General features: G+C 37.6%; 1 protein-coding gene across 1 annotated transcript in view; it reads left to right on the forward strand.

Moving 5' to 3' along the window:
* LYPLAL1 (lysophospholipase like 1) overlaps positions 1-10662 on the forward strand; it is a 28450-nt gene extending 17788 nt beyond the window's left edge. Inside the window, exons 4-5 of the mRNA XM_076334591.1 lie at positions 8663-8778; positions 9450-10662. Coding sequence (XP_076190706.1) covers positions 8663-8778; positions 9450-9689 — 356 coding nt within the window. The 3' untranslated portion in view covers positions 9690-10662. The remainder of the gene's footprint in view (positions 1-8662; positions 8779-9449) is intronic.
* Positions 10663-14448: the final 3786 nt, after the last annotated feature.

Consider the following 14448-nt stretch of genomic DNA (forward strand, 5'->3'; position numbering starts at 1 on the left):
CACTGTTTGTTTCAGTAGCACAGTTAGCTCTGAAATCCACAAGTGGCTGCTTGTAGGACAGAACTCTAAAGCTGGGGATGGAGTCCAGGTTGTGCGATGCCACTCCTCTTTTTCTATATCAAGAAAAATGTTGGTGCAGCCTTGTTTTTAACAGCTGTTCTGTGAATTTACTTCTAAAGAATTAAATTACTTAATCTACTGGAGGTAAATAAAGTCTTATTATTAAAATGTCCATATCAATTTAGTGTAACAACCAGCACATGGTAGTACATGGCTCATCTACCCATTCCTATTTCCTGACAGTTTCATGAGTTGCTTTCCTATTAATACAGAAGGCTTTTGAAGGAAGTAGACTTCTGGTTCATTAAGGTTTATTTCCCCTAACCTTGGAGGAGGGAGGAAGGGAGACTAACTGCAATATATAATTATTCAAAAATAATTATATCATCCCCAGATTTTGATAATGGAAGTCACTTTTTAGCCAGACATTCTTGTTGAGTTACTCTTACTGGTTCTTCCTGGCTAAAGCACTTCTTGCAAATAATCCTGTAAGTAGGTTTATATTGACTTTGGAGATAAAAGAGGATGATAAAATTAGTCGAATTCTGACACTTGGAACTTTAATAGTATCCCTTCTTAAAAACTGGATGTATTTCCTTCTTTATAAATGCCTGAATTCATTGCTAAATTAGCTAAACAAGCAAATAACCGCAGTTTGAAATGTGGGACAATCATTTCTTTTTCTATTTAAAGCTGAATTGGTTTTTCAGGTGGTGGTGGTGGTTTTGCTTTGTTTTGTTTTCTTGTGTTTGTTTGGTGTTTTTTAACTGCTTCCATAGTGATACTGCACTATAAATAACTCCACTTAGGTGGAAATTGTCAAAGATTTCAACAATCTTATTCAAGAATATGTTAGAAGCTCTTGAAAGAAATGGCCACTTCACATTGGAGCAGTCCGATAGTGCTCACTTTAGTCAAATACACTTCAGTGAAAGGCAGTCTTTTTGTTCTCTTTTTTGGTTCTTAATTTAGCGCTACTTTCCTACTTTTACAGGTCACTTTTTGTGTAGCGCAGAAATGCTGATCCAAGCGTGTTGGTGTCTGCCACCTGTAGTCACTTGTGTAGGCAGCCAGTGAAAATAAACTTTCCATTACAGTCCTGTAGATTTGACTGTATGCCAAAAAACACATGCATGATTCCTGACCCCTTGTACTGTAACAATAACACAAGACACACAACCACTTTTTGTTTACTGGTAGACTTCTTACATAGCTACTGAACCATGGTGGAAGTAACATGAAAGCTCTGTGCTTCTTGTAAATATTAGCATTTCCATCTCTCTCAGTGAGTGTGAGAATGGGATGGGGAGGAAATATCTTGGCTTTGACATCCCAGAGAAAGAGGATTCTGTAAATATGGGAAGATAAAAAAATTAACAATAAATCGTTAAAATGTTGGACAAACTACTTCACCTACAATCTTGGTATTTTATGTCTTTGGCTTCTAAGCCTTTTGCTGTCATTCATCCTGTGTTATATCTTCTGCCTTTATTAGGAAAATATTGTCTTTCATTTAGAGGCACTTACTACCTTGCTCTCACAGAGTAAATTCATGGTTTTACATTGCCGTTTGTCGCTGCAATTCAAATGAGATTTCACTTTCTGTACCACCCATTATGTGGCTTTGTGGTTTATCTAAATTATGCCTATGAGATGCTGGGCTCAAAGCAGTACTGTTAGTCCATCTCCCCCATAATACCAGCAAACATTTCATTAATTTTCAGTGCATCAGTGTAAATTTGCATTGCATTTGTACTTCGGGGAAAATGTTTGCTCCTCTTGTTTTTTTGCACCTGAACTGGCCATTTATTTTTCTTTTCGATCTCTACTGCTCTTGTTAATTCCTGATGTGCAAGCAAGAGACATTAACAAATGAACGTTTCTGTTTCCTTCATAAATCATTCAGCAGGAGGTACAAGTGCTAATAATTTTAACCAGAGAGTAGGATCCATCGCTTGTCACTTTGTTTCCCAGCTCTTGATGGTGTCTGTATTAATGTATCTAGAAATGAGGGTCTTTGAAAGGTGGCACATTCTTAGTTTCGATCTGCATGGTGAATGACAGGCTTAGCAAATGATAGTGAAGATTAAGAGTAAATAAGGCTCACAGGAGTAAAACCAAAAATAATTCAATCACGATGTTGTCATTGCATATTATCATCAGATAATGGCTTTGGGAAGAAAAGAATTATAAAGTGAATCGAATTCTGATCTTTTCAGCCCTAGTAGAAACTCTGTTGAAAACATATGCCTACTCATCTTTAATAAATGCCTGAATTCAGTCAGAATTAAACAGATGGATGGGCTTTTACAATGGTTGAGAGTCATGTGTGGACATGCCACAGGGTGCACATTAACCTGTACTTTTTTCACAGTCGTGCCTACAGGATCATAGAAGAGCGAGGCGTAACAACATTCGCTAATCCATCTTCATGTGTCAGTGCAGGTTCAGCTCTATTTAGGCAAATCCTTATCATTGCTTTTCTGACTTGTTCTAAAAGATCTCCATTAATGGAAGGTTCACAGCTTTCCAAGGCAACCTGTTCCTGTGCTTCACTGTTCTTCGCTTTAGAGAGCCTATTTTCTAGTTTCTTTTCTGTGATTCCATTTAAAATCATGAATACCATGAACATAAAGAATAGGTTATTCTCTTTTTGCATGTTGTGCAGTTATACTGACTAAAAATGACAGGTAAGTGTTGCAGCAGGGCTGTGCTGTCCTCCTCAGAAACAACCAAGAAAAAACACTAGGTAAATAAAGCAAGCCATAGATTTGATAGAGTAACATCTTAGTAAAAATTGATTTGAGACTTTTCATGGATTTTATTTTCCTTCTAGTGCTAACAATTATGATTCCTTAGGTCCACATGTTGGGATCCCCTCTACTACCCATATCAGTTGAAAATAAAACCGTAACTGGTTCTGGTTTTACTGCGAGTTGATACATTAGAAACTATTGTATACTTGTTTTTACAAGAAAGCGGTAAAACTTGTACCACTTAAATATGCATTTCAGAATGTTTTTTGGCTGGTGAGAAAGTTGGATAGCAAATTGATTCATGTTCCTAACAAGAGGAAGTGTCTAAGCCAGTCAAGGGAAGTTGCCTTTGTTCTTGTAAAGACTCAGTTACTGAGTAACAAACAGAATAAAAAGGCTATCAAAGGTGGAAACCATTCATTGCAGTTCTGCTAGTGTGTAAGGTTAGTGTTTAGTGAAGTTTCATGAATAGATTAAAAGGAGAAAATCACTGCTGTGAGGAAGTTCACTTGAGACAAAGTACATGTTTGAGCACTTACACAGGAGCAGTGTTCAGGGAGTTCTGTGGAGAAGGGAATTTGCTGTTCCACTGGCATTTGTACTCTTTGCTGATATTCATATATGAACACTGTTAAATGTATATAATACTTCCATTCATGAATGAAAAAGGAAGGTCAAAACAGAAAGTCAGCTTCTTTGCAGATGATGTGTAGAACCAAAGTTTTGCTGTTACCATTAATAGAAGGTAAATCACAGAAAGTCCCTAGGGAGAGCGGAAAGTAAACTGAAATGTAGCTTTAGGGCAAAATTTCTGATAACAAACTGATTAAAGTAACTCCAAGTTGAAATACCTAAAGAAAGGAGAAATTGAGAATGAAAAATGCTGGGAGAATGGAAAGAAAATGATGCAAGAGTATGTGATGTATTGTGGTGATAACGGAACGGGCAAAGACAATTTCTAACTGTGCTGGTGTAGCCTTATACAACAGAAGAGTATTTGTCTCTCCTTGCACTGTGCTGGCACAGGCACCGTATACTGTAGCATTCATCTCTTTCCACTTTGTTACCAAAGCTGTACTGACAAGTTTGAAGAAATACAGAGAAGATGAAGAACAACTACTAGAGAGAAACTAGTGAAGAAACACTGCTTAAAATAAACAACCCAAAACCCACCCCTACACCCAAGTCTGAATCCTTACCTCACCAAAGTCTGGGGCTTAGCTGCTCCTCTTCCTCTTTTGGTTCTGTGCTGTAATGAAGCAGTTTCTACCTCTGCCACTCAAATTCACGCGAGAAGAGCTCAAGGTCTGTCTCTGCAAGGAGCAGATCTGTACTCAGTGCAGATGGCAGAATTCATGCACTAAATGTGATTAATAACTAAAACTCAGCTGTGATTTCTAGTGTGGAAAACAGCTTTGATCACATTTTAAAATTATACTGGAAAGACCGAAAAAGGGATCCGGTTTGTTGTTTCCTAAGTCTATAATCATTATCTGTAACAAATTGACTAAGGCATTTACAGTCAGATCTATATGACTCAGGAAGCAATCAGCAATGTCAAACCTGTGTTTGTTAGGTGTTTTTTCTGTAAAGAAGAATGAAAACCTAAAGGGCATTCTGAACTCAGGAATAGGTCATTGCAGGCACTAAAGTGGAGCGTGGGGGAGAAGGCAGAATTTTTAGCATTCTCTCATGTATACAGGACACGAGAGAGAGAGAGATACACTGAATAAAGAAACCTTTGTGCTAGGTAATAAAGTTAGTCATTTTCTGAGATACAAACCCAAACATTGTTAGACCAAATACAAAGAAATTAATAAAGCTGAAGTTTGACAGTAGGTAAATATTTGGTTTCCTGAACTCGATATAATGTTCAAGTGTCATCATGGATCAGATTATCATTTCAGACAGATACAAATGAGGAACAAATTAATATAAATCAAGATCATTAGCAGAAGTGAGCTCAAGGTTTTATACAAGCATTTTGATGTTTAAAAGGCTCCTAAGGCCACTTACAAGCTCTGGAAAGAAGGTTTTATTACTGAAGAATGGCAGATGTGATGAGGGTTTCTATTTTATTCAAGCAGGAATAAATTACATACAAGAAATTCAGTCTCTCTTCACTCTGTGTTACATCATTGTATGGCTGGGATTTACCTTAACATAGTTACAGATGATGTTCCAGCAAAGAATGTTTTGTTTTTAGTGAAGTATTGCATGGGAGTTTCCTTCTCATTCAAATTCTTTAATTTGGAAGTGTGATGATCCTGTGATTTCAGCAGATCTTTCTCAACTAGCAAAGCAAGTTTACAAGCAGCTTTCTTCTCACTGCAAAGGGGTTTTGCCTAGAAACCAGCACTACACAGAAGCAGATTTGAGGTCATAAATGCGTGCTTGAGTGAAGTTTCTTTGCAACTGAAAGAAAAGTGCTTTACTTAGTTGAGTCTGTTTTGTACGTGCTTATCTTTCAGCTTGTGCATAAACCTCCTTTGTAAGGCAGGAAAGTTAATGCCAATAGTTAGATGCTTTCCTGAACTGGTATCCTGAGCATTGTAGAGCAAACACTTTTTAACTGTTTCGAAGCATTAATCACAGATCCCTTTAAAAATAGATGTAAGGGGAAAGTTGGAAAGTGAACGTACTTTTTATGTGAAACCTATTGGCAAATTCTGAACTTCTGTGCACACCCTTTGTACTTCTTGGAAATAGATTGGTCTGAAGCAAAGGGCTTGCTATGTTCTGCCCGTCTAAGGTTGAAATGTTGCCGTGTGATTTTTGATCTTGATTAACACTCGTGACACAATCTGCTTAGCAATGCTGTGAGGTTTATGTATTCTTTATGCTGAGATCATTGGTGTACATAAGCATACTTCTACTTTTCTGTTTTGCTTACATTCTGACTGTCACTTCATACGCTTGTTTTGTGTGATATCTGCACATGCCTCTTATTTTTCCTTAATCCAAAATGTGAATTCTTATAGAAGTTCTTGACTGAGCATGTCTTTTATGTGTTATGTCAAATTTATGCTTATACTGAAATACTTCTTGTAATCGAAAAAATTTGTCTCCAACTACAAATGCCTATTCAAATTGTTGTTTCTGAAGCATTTACTATACGCACTTACTCAGAGATTGTTGTGGTATCAAGTGATAAACTTCAGGTTTTCCCCTGGAAAATCAAATTCAAAGAACTAGTCCTTTGTATTACATTTTCTCATAGTAGTATGAGCCACATAAAAGAACCATTACCTAATATTCTTCTAAACAGAAGGTGACTACATTGTCAAAGACTGCTGGTGAGTAATTGCAGATAGTGTTGCCAGATTGTGACTAACTGGGTACAAAATTTTAGATTAAATCATTTACAAACTAGTAATGAGTTTTCAATGCAGCTTTTTTTCCTGTATTCTAAAATACTTAAAATGGACTTCACTTTATATGTGGACAAAGTATATCTGTATTTATTTGCAAGCAAATGCAAAATGGTCTCTTAGAGTAGAAGTGCTACTTTTTGGGTTTCGGGATGACAGCATCATTCAGAATGATCAAAAGGAAATGAAGTAAATGATCAGATTCCACAGAAGAGAATAAAGGAAACTTCAGCACAAGGTGGTGTTGTTTACATCGTAAGTTTGTGTAGCTGTTGTGTTTTATATACTTTCTCAGAAGGCTATATTTTTTTCTCTCTGTGAACATGGGGTCAATGGTGTTGAATTTTTGTGATTACTATGACACTTGTGCAATATATTTTCATTTCTTTTCATTGTAGAATTCTTTTACGTGTGACAAGAGAACATGTCTGGTAGGAAATAGTGATGCAGATGAAAGGCTTGCAGTAGTATTTTCAATATTTTTATTTTTGTGAAGACAAGTTTATTCAAAATTTTAGGTGATGTGGGCTGTGTGAGTTTTTAAGGTGTGCTCTGAACTTCTTTACCCACGTTCACTCCTACTTTTCCTCAGCTACCTTTGTTTCTGAACCTACACTGGGCACTTAGACATACTACATTTAACTTTGAACTGGTTAAAGATTGATTCGTAGGTTAAATAGCAGGTCCTGGCTTTATTTACCAAAGATAAATATCAGAGTATTATCAGCCCCCTGGGTGCGTAGCTAGGGGATCCCAGGTGTATCTCCTAGTTTGAGGATACAGCTCTCCTAATGCAATTAAGGACTGTGTTTGAAAAAGGAAGGCAAGACTTCAGTCTTCCATGTTGTGTGGTCTTGCTCTTTCTCTCTAAGAACCAAGTTCTGTAAGTCAGGAACCTGCAGTTACCGCTTTTGGTGGTAATCATCTCTTAAGACTACAAGGTGACAGTAAGTAGAAAGAAGAATCAGAAATTCAGTAGAAATTCTGATCAGAAATTCATCAGAAATCAAAAAATAATGTTGTGTGGGAGAAAGAAAGAAAACATTTCACGTCTGGATTAGTCTAGTGTTTTCATGAAAATTTCCTACACAAATCCAGCCAAATCTTCCAGTCATAACATGGGATGGAGTATGAGCTGGAAGGGTCTCAGACCTGCTGGGACTTGCAGATAAACATGCTGGAAGAGGAGTCCCCATTAGGAACAGTCTCACCGTGACCCAACTAATATTTACGAAGTGCAGCGTTTTCTGCCTCTGAGCTTGTGTGTGCCAGAGTTTTACTGTGTGGTCCCAGGATCCAGTGAAGTACCAAAGTTGCAGGGTGTCACTGGGCTCAGTTTTGGTGCTGCAGGAGCACCCATGTCAAACTTCTGTGTAGCACAGAAGTCAACCCCAGAGGGCTTACATAGCCCTTGCAAAAGAGCCATTCCCATTCTGGAGTCTCATTTTAATCGCTTCAAAAAGATAACAAGCTGAAATGGTTTGGTATTTTCTCTACTATTTTTGCATTTCTTCAATCTCTAATTTCATGTCTCGTGTGTGAAAAGGTCTGGGCTCAGAATTTTGCAACTAATTAACACTAGTTAACTACCTCGCACAAACCAATTGTATCACCAGTACCCTGGATGCTAATGCTGCTCTAAGTAGAGCTGTAGTCATAACCTTTCTGCTGGTTGTTGCCATCTCTGTGCTAGAACAGATTTCAGCAGCCAGTCATTCTTCACCGTAGTCATTATCTGGATACAGTCAATATAATAGCCTATATACTGTGTCCTTGTGAAGTAATGCGGTAGTGTGGATTTCTTTCCTAATGAATAAGCATTTGTCATGTAATTCCATCCCTGAGGAATTATCTCGCGTAAGGAATTAGTGCAGCTGAAGAGACATATGGAACACAAAACGCCATTAATTCAGAGATCCTGTTAGAGCTCAGGTGGGGTACATCACAATTTTTCCCTATTTATTATATATCCTAAGGTGTAACAACAAAAAAATCCTCAACTTCTGTGTACTAGTCTAATGTGGTGAATGTTCATTGATTATGTACAACAGTGATACAGTTCTTTCACATGGGAATGCTACTGGCCTAGGGGAGAAATAAGTTGAATAAAAAAAGCAGTGAGAATTATCTGTTCATAGAGTTTTGCTTTGTTAACATCAGAGAATATATGGCCACAGTGTTCAACTGCCTGGTAGGGACCATACACGAATGGCTTCTAAAGTAATGGCATTTTAGCTGATTTTTTTTAAATTATTTTTCTCTCTCAGTAATGAATCTTTAGCAGTACTTTAGCTATCCAGCTTCTTAATTGAATCATGCTTTGATTTAAGATCATTGTAACCTTATTGTTACTCAAGAGGCTTTTTGATTGCATTGTGTATAAAAGAAATAAGTCTGACGATGCAAATAAATTGGATGCTGGGTTGCAAAGACATATAGCAAAATCCAATCTTCATTTCTCTTGTTGCATCCTAGGAGGCTTTTCAATGGGAGGTGGAATGGCAATGCATTTAGCATATAGGTTTCATCAGGATCTGGCAGGAGTCTTTGCTTTGTCTAGTTTTCTCAATAAAGACTCTGCTGTTTACCAGGTGAGTGTGTGGTAGACTTTACAGAAAAACTGCTTAGTTAAAAGAAAAACACGGTAATTACAATTGAGTTTAGCATGTTTGTTCATCTGAGGCAATTGATTAATACTCTAAACTTATGACATTTCCTGGATATAGATAAGCAGAGTATTAGTGAAGTGAGGCTTTAAAGCTGTCTTTACATGATGTTTTGTTGCTTTTTTTGCACAGACAGTACAATTATTTTATTCAAAGTAAGTCAGTGTAGAAGGCAGATTAACAAATGAAATGCTTTGCAAGTTGTCAGTGTAGAAGGCAGATTAACAAATGAAATGCTTTGCAAGTTGTCCTTAGTTGTTAGAGAGTCCATGTAAGTGTAACTATTCTTTGAAAATTTGTGATGAATTATGATACTCATGGGCTCCATCTGCTGTCATGAATTTTTTCTATTTCTCATATTTGGAGAGGGGTATAGACCTTAAAGTAAACCCTATCATTTGTCAAGAGTTAGCACATTGGAATTTGAAGTGCAGTTTTTTCCAATAGTTCCTTGTTTGCTTTTGTAGAAATAGTACAATATGACCACTAAAACGCAGGTTAATCAATGAAATGCTATGTAAGTTGTCACCATGTAATTGTAACTATTCCTTTAAAATTTTTAGTGATGTGTCTGACAGTGTTTCTTCTCCATCTAGGCTTTGAAAAGAAATGAAAGTATTCTTCCAGAATTATTTCAGTGTCATGGAACCGCTGATGAACTAGTTCTGTACTCGTGGGGCGAAGAGACCAACAAGATGTTGAAGTCACTGGGAGTATCAACATCACTTCATACTTTTCCAAACCTTAATCATGAGTTAAGCAGAACGGAAATAGAAAAACTGAAAACCTGGATTGTAAAGAAATTACCTGTTGAAGCAGCAAAGACAAATGAATAAAAGAAGATGCAGCTTTCATATACTTCCTGACTTTTGTGGTTTTAAGATCATGCGTGGCATGTATATGGGTTATATATACATATATATATACACACACACATATACGTTATATAAGCACAGCTTCAGGCAGACACTGTTGTATTCCATAAAGTTCACTTAAGTGGTGAAATGATGGTGCTGACTACTAACACTCATTTTATCATATGGGTTTCTTTTTCTGTTTTCTTGTCCATTTTTTAAATACACATCCACATCAGTCTGTGGAAAATAATGACTGATAATATTAAAACCATTCCTAAATAATCAAAACAGTATTCAGAAAGCATTGCTCTGAATTTCCCAGATACCTTTTTCCTTTTTTTTTTTTTGTGTGTGTGTTCTAAGATGGAAAAATATACAGTGGTATGGTTGTCTTTCTAATGGCATTACAGGAGAAAAAGGCCAATTATTAAAATAATGGACTTTTACTTGTAGAAATACATGTATATATTCAAGTTAGTTCACTGAGAGGAACCGTATTGGCTTTGGCTGGTTTCTCAGCATGTGGGAATGAACCTGCCCCAAAGCAGAGTTGTATGTCACCTCAAAAAAAGGAACTGAGGTTTGTGTTACATTTTTAAAAGTCATAAGTAGCTGTGTCTACGTATTACCACAGGCTCTTGTTATTACCCATTCTCATTATTTTGTTACTCAGAGATCTAGCTTTGTCTGTGTTGTTTGAGCCCTGTGTGGATTATAGTGTAGTTTTTTTTTAAAAAAAAAAAAAGTGCCATCATGATTGTTAAGATCTATCCTGTTTTTGAAGAAATCATTCTTTGGGCACTGTTCCTGTAGAAACTTATTTTTGCCAACAGTTTTATTTTGGTCTGCAAGATCACTTTTTAAATTAAAAGATGAGGATACTTGACTCCTCTGTGAATATGTAAGAGTTGTAAGTAATGATTGTGATATAAAGAAAAGTTGTATCCCATTATTTTAATGGTGGATGATTCATCTCTGTGTCAGTTTGATAAGTTAACTCAGAGTATAAATATCTATTCTTATGTAATTTTAATGCTTTTTTTATCCCCCCCCGCCCCATTTTCTCCTCCCCAAATTCAGTAATTTTATTAGCATGACAAGGTATTCAACCTTTTGCCAAAGACAATAGATCCAAGTCTCTTGCTTAATCTTCTCCTTCCCCCTTTTCTGAAGAGTGGATCTAGGACACTGTTGTTTGCTCTGTCACAGCAGATTGCTGCCAGTATTGGCTATGACTCCAGAAGTGTCGGCCAGCTCTGGGGGACTAAGAGTTTTGTTCGAATCCTCATGCACCGAGACCTAAGCCAGCTTTTACCTGTCTTGAAGAATAAGCAAAGGGGAAAAAATGTCACTGTTCTAGTACAAGGCATGTAATTGGCAGTAGCGAGTAACAACTTCCTGCTGCTAAAAATATTTTGCTTTATTTCATTTTGGTAGCATTAGCAAGTCAGCAGTCTGTTCTGAAAAACAGGATTTTAAATGGCACATGAAAACTCAGCTATTTGAAACAGTAACTGAAAAGCATTTTTTCCTGGTGCCCTAGGCTTCCTAATTACTACAAATTAAATTGAAACAGGTGTGTTCAGAGGCAGCTGAGCTAACATTGCCTTGGCCCAACTCTAATTACAATCCTTGACAAGTGAAGTCGTAGCATTTTAGCGATAATACATCATTTTGAGTTTTGCACCATTTTCTGCTCTTCCTGCAGTTCTTATCAGGAGGCTATTTGAACCACTCTTGCAAGGTGGTAATTCATTTTGGTGACAAGTGCATTCAGATGGGGAAGTGGCGGGCTCCTGGCAAGGTGGCTGTTAACAAGGTCAGAGAACAGCACAAAACAGTTGAAATAAGATCGTGGAGGGAATAGAAATTATTACCAAGCCAAACCCAGTTCTTCCGATTGTTTTTGCTGTCTCAATAATTGCAAATAGAGTGGGTACAGAGTTTGGTTTTATTCCCTTGATATAGGCTGAGAAGCAATTACAAAGGTCTGCATTTCATGACATTCTTAGAAAACAGTGAAGTCCCCAGTTTGCATCTGTTTTCTTCCATCTTCCTCGTCTTGTGAGTGAAATGCCAACTAATCAGGAGATGCATTGTGACAAAAGATTGGAGATCTGTCAGTTGTATGCTGTAAAGGGGTCCCAAATCTCAGAGTTTTGAGGTTACTTTGGGGATGTTAGAGAACTTCTCGATAGCGTGTTCCTTCAGTCTGCAGGTAGCTCCAGTGAGGACAGCGTGACTTGCCTAGCCCATTTGCTGAGGATGGTGTGGCTCTGTGTCCCAGATGGTGCCTAGCTCAGGTTGGACAAACAGATTGAAGTTTAGCCCAGAAAAAGTTGGGACTGTTGGTTGGTATTGAGAAGCAGCCAGAGGCAATATTAGTCCTTTAAGACAGTGGGCCTGCTGTTAGATCTCTAGTCAAATGAAAACTTTATTAGTCAAAATTAGCCCAGCTGCTTGACAGCATGTTTCAAAAGTAATCCACGTAGGTTTTTGACTGACTGGGCTTTTTTGACCTGGACCCTTTTTACTACACTTAAAAAAAATTCATTCTCAAATTGATACCGGAGCACAGGGCAGGGTTCCTTTGCCAAAAGGGCACCTCAACAATGCTTATGGCACTACAGCTCCAGGATCTACTTGTTGATTGCTGGGTGGAGTCTGAAGTACTTCATAGAATGTTGCAGGATCAAAAAGAGTTTCCTATTGACTGAGTGGTTGCACGTTGTTGGGACAGAGTTACGGTAGCAGGTGCCAGGGCATACAGAGCCCTGAACTGGTATGTCTTATCAGTTGTATCTAGATTTAGATGAAGAAAATGGAAAAGAATGCAGCTGTTTTCATTCATCCCTAATCTTTCACTCCTGATATCTTTTAAGGGTGTTTACATATCATATTGAAGATGTTAAGGGGATAGATTCCATGTACTCTTAGGAGGAGCAAACTCAGGGCTCTGTCTCTTTTTTTTTTTTTTTTTTTTTCCCCCCTTGTACATGGGCTTTCTCATGTTTCTCTCACAGACTGGAGGAGAAAAACATGTTTAAAGATACAGTCCTGTACATCATTTTGAGGAATAAATTGCAAAATTTCAGTGCCAAGCATGGCTCTGTATCACTTGAGCCATTGAAGATACGAGAACATAAACTAGAAAGAAGGCGGCTCTGTGCTGTGCTGATCCAGAGGAGGCAGGAGCAGTTAGGCGGCATACAGTTTATGTTCCTACTGTAACTCTTTCAAGGTTGTCTTTTTTCTTCTTTTTGTTTTTTTTTTTTTCAAACTTAGAAAAGAGTTTGGCATTAAGTACAAACTTTTAATACCATTTAAAAATGTAACTGAAATAACTGAGTGAGTAAATCCATTCAGAGTGATGTTACTTTGTTGGAGCTTGGTACTGTTTTGGTGAAAAACATAATTCAGTAAGCAAAAGAAAACTAGTTTAATTTAAACTTTAACTCTCTTGGGCTCAGTGTGTTCCATACTGCTTCAGAAACACAGCGCTAGTGTTTGGACTCTTTTTTTTTTTTTCTTTCTAATTTTCTGCCATGACACATTTGTATTTCAGATGTTTGAAATCTGTGACTAGATCATTGCTGTGAACTTGGGTGCCTTCTGAGTAATTAATGTGCTAGTACAGACATATAGAGCCAGAGAACAAATGTGAATAAGGCAGAAATCAGCTGATGAATGTGGGAAGCCAGAAGTCACTGGTAACGTAATTTTGACATTAAAGTAAGAAGTTCTCAAATTAATCTCTTCTCATGTTAAATCTTTAACTCTAGCTTTTTTCGTAAATCATCTTTAAAGCCATTTAACAAGTCTCTACAGATGAAGTGAGCCAAGTGGGTGAATGTAACTTGTATTTATAAAGATGAGATCCAGATGGCAAAACACGGAAATGGGAACCTAATGGACAATGTTAGAATAAAATTTGTTAAAACATAGATGGAGGAAAGCAATAGGAGTTTACTTTCCAGCTGACACACATTGTAGGACAGCTGAGAAGGTTGTTTGGGAGATCTCAGAAGAAAAACCTATTCTGTGAGTTTACCAACTTGAGTCGACCTTCATTTGTGATGCAGCTGGTTAAAGGTGCTCTAGAGAAAGGAAATAAGACAATTACCAATTCATGCAGTTTCCTACTTTTGTTTGTTTGTTTTCCAAACCTCCTTCCATTGTGGGAACCTGATATTGCTACTCAGAAGAAACAGCAGCTGGCAGTTCTATTCTCAATACCAGATTGTCTGCTCAAATGTTTCTCTATACGCTGCAGTGGGACTTAACAGCATCCTGTCCATGTCTTGGTTACCGGCTGATCAGTAGTACTCGCCCAGCATGTGGGAGACAAGTGCTTTTCCCATACAGAGCTGTGAGTGAGAATATTTGTCTTTACAAATGAGAGCCAGAAGGAAAAGGCAGTGGTTTCCCCACCCCCATTTTGTACTTCAGTGGCTAGTGTTAGCTAAAGACGTGAGACACCTGGATTTAATTCCTCTGCCCATCTGAGCATGTTCACCTGTGTGCCAGGCCTTAAAATGTTACCTATATAGTCAATTTATCTAGTATCTTTTTAATATAGACTGTATCATCATTCACTAGAACAGAGAAGGTATTCCAGATTTTCCTTTGCTTAGGTGAGTACCTGCAAAAGAGTTATGCTTGTTCTCCATCTCTCTCTTAAGGAGTGTTTAATTGTTGCAGCTGAGGTAGAGAAGACAGAGCGTCCTGCGTCAGTCTA

The sequence above is a fragment of the Aptenodytes patagonicus genome, chromosome 3, assembly GCF_965638725.1.
Source record: "Aptenodytes patagonicus chromosome 3, bAptPat1.pri.cur, whole genome shotgun sequence".
Taxonomy (NCBI): Eukaryota; Metazoa; Chordata; class Aves; order Sphenisciformes; family Spheniscidae; genus Aptenodytes; species Aptenodytes patagonicus.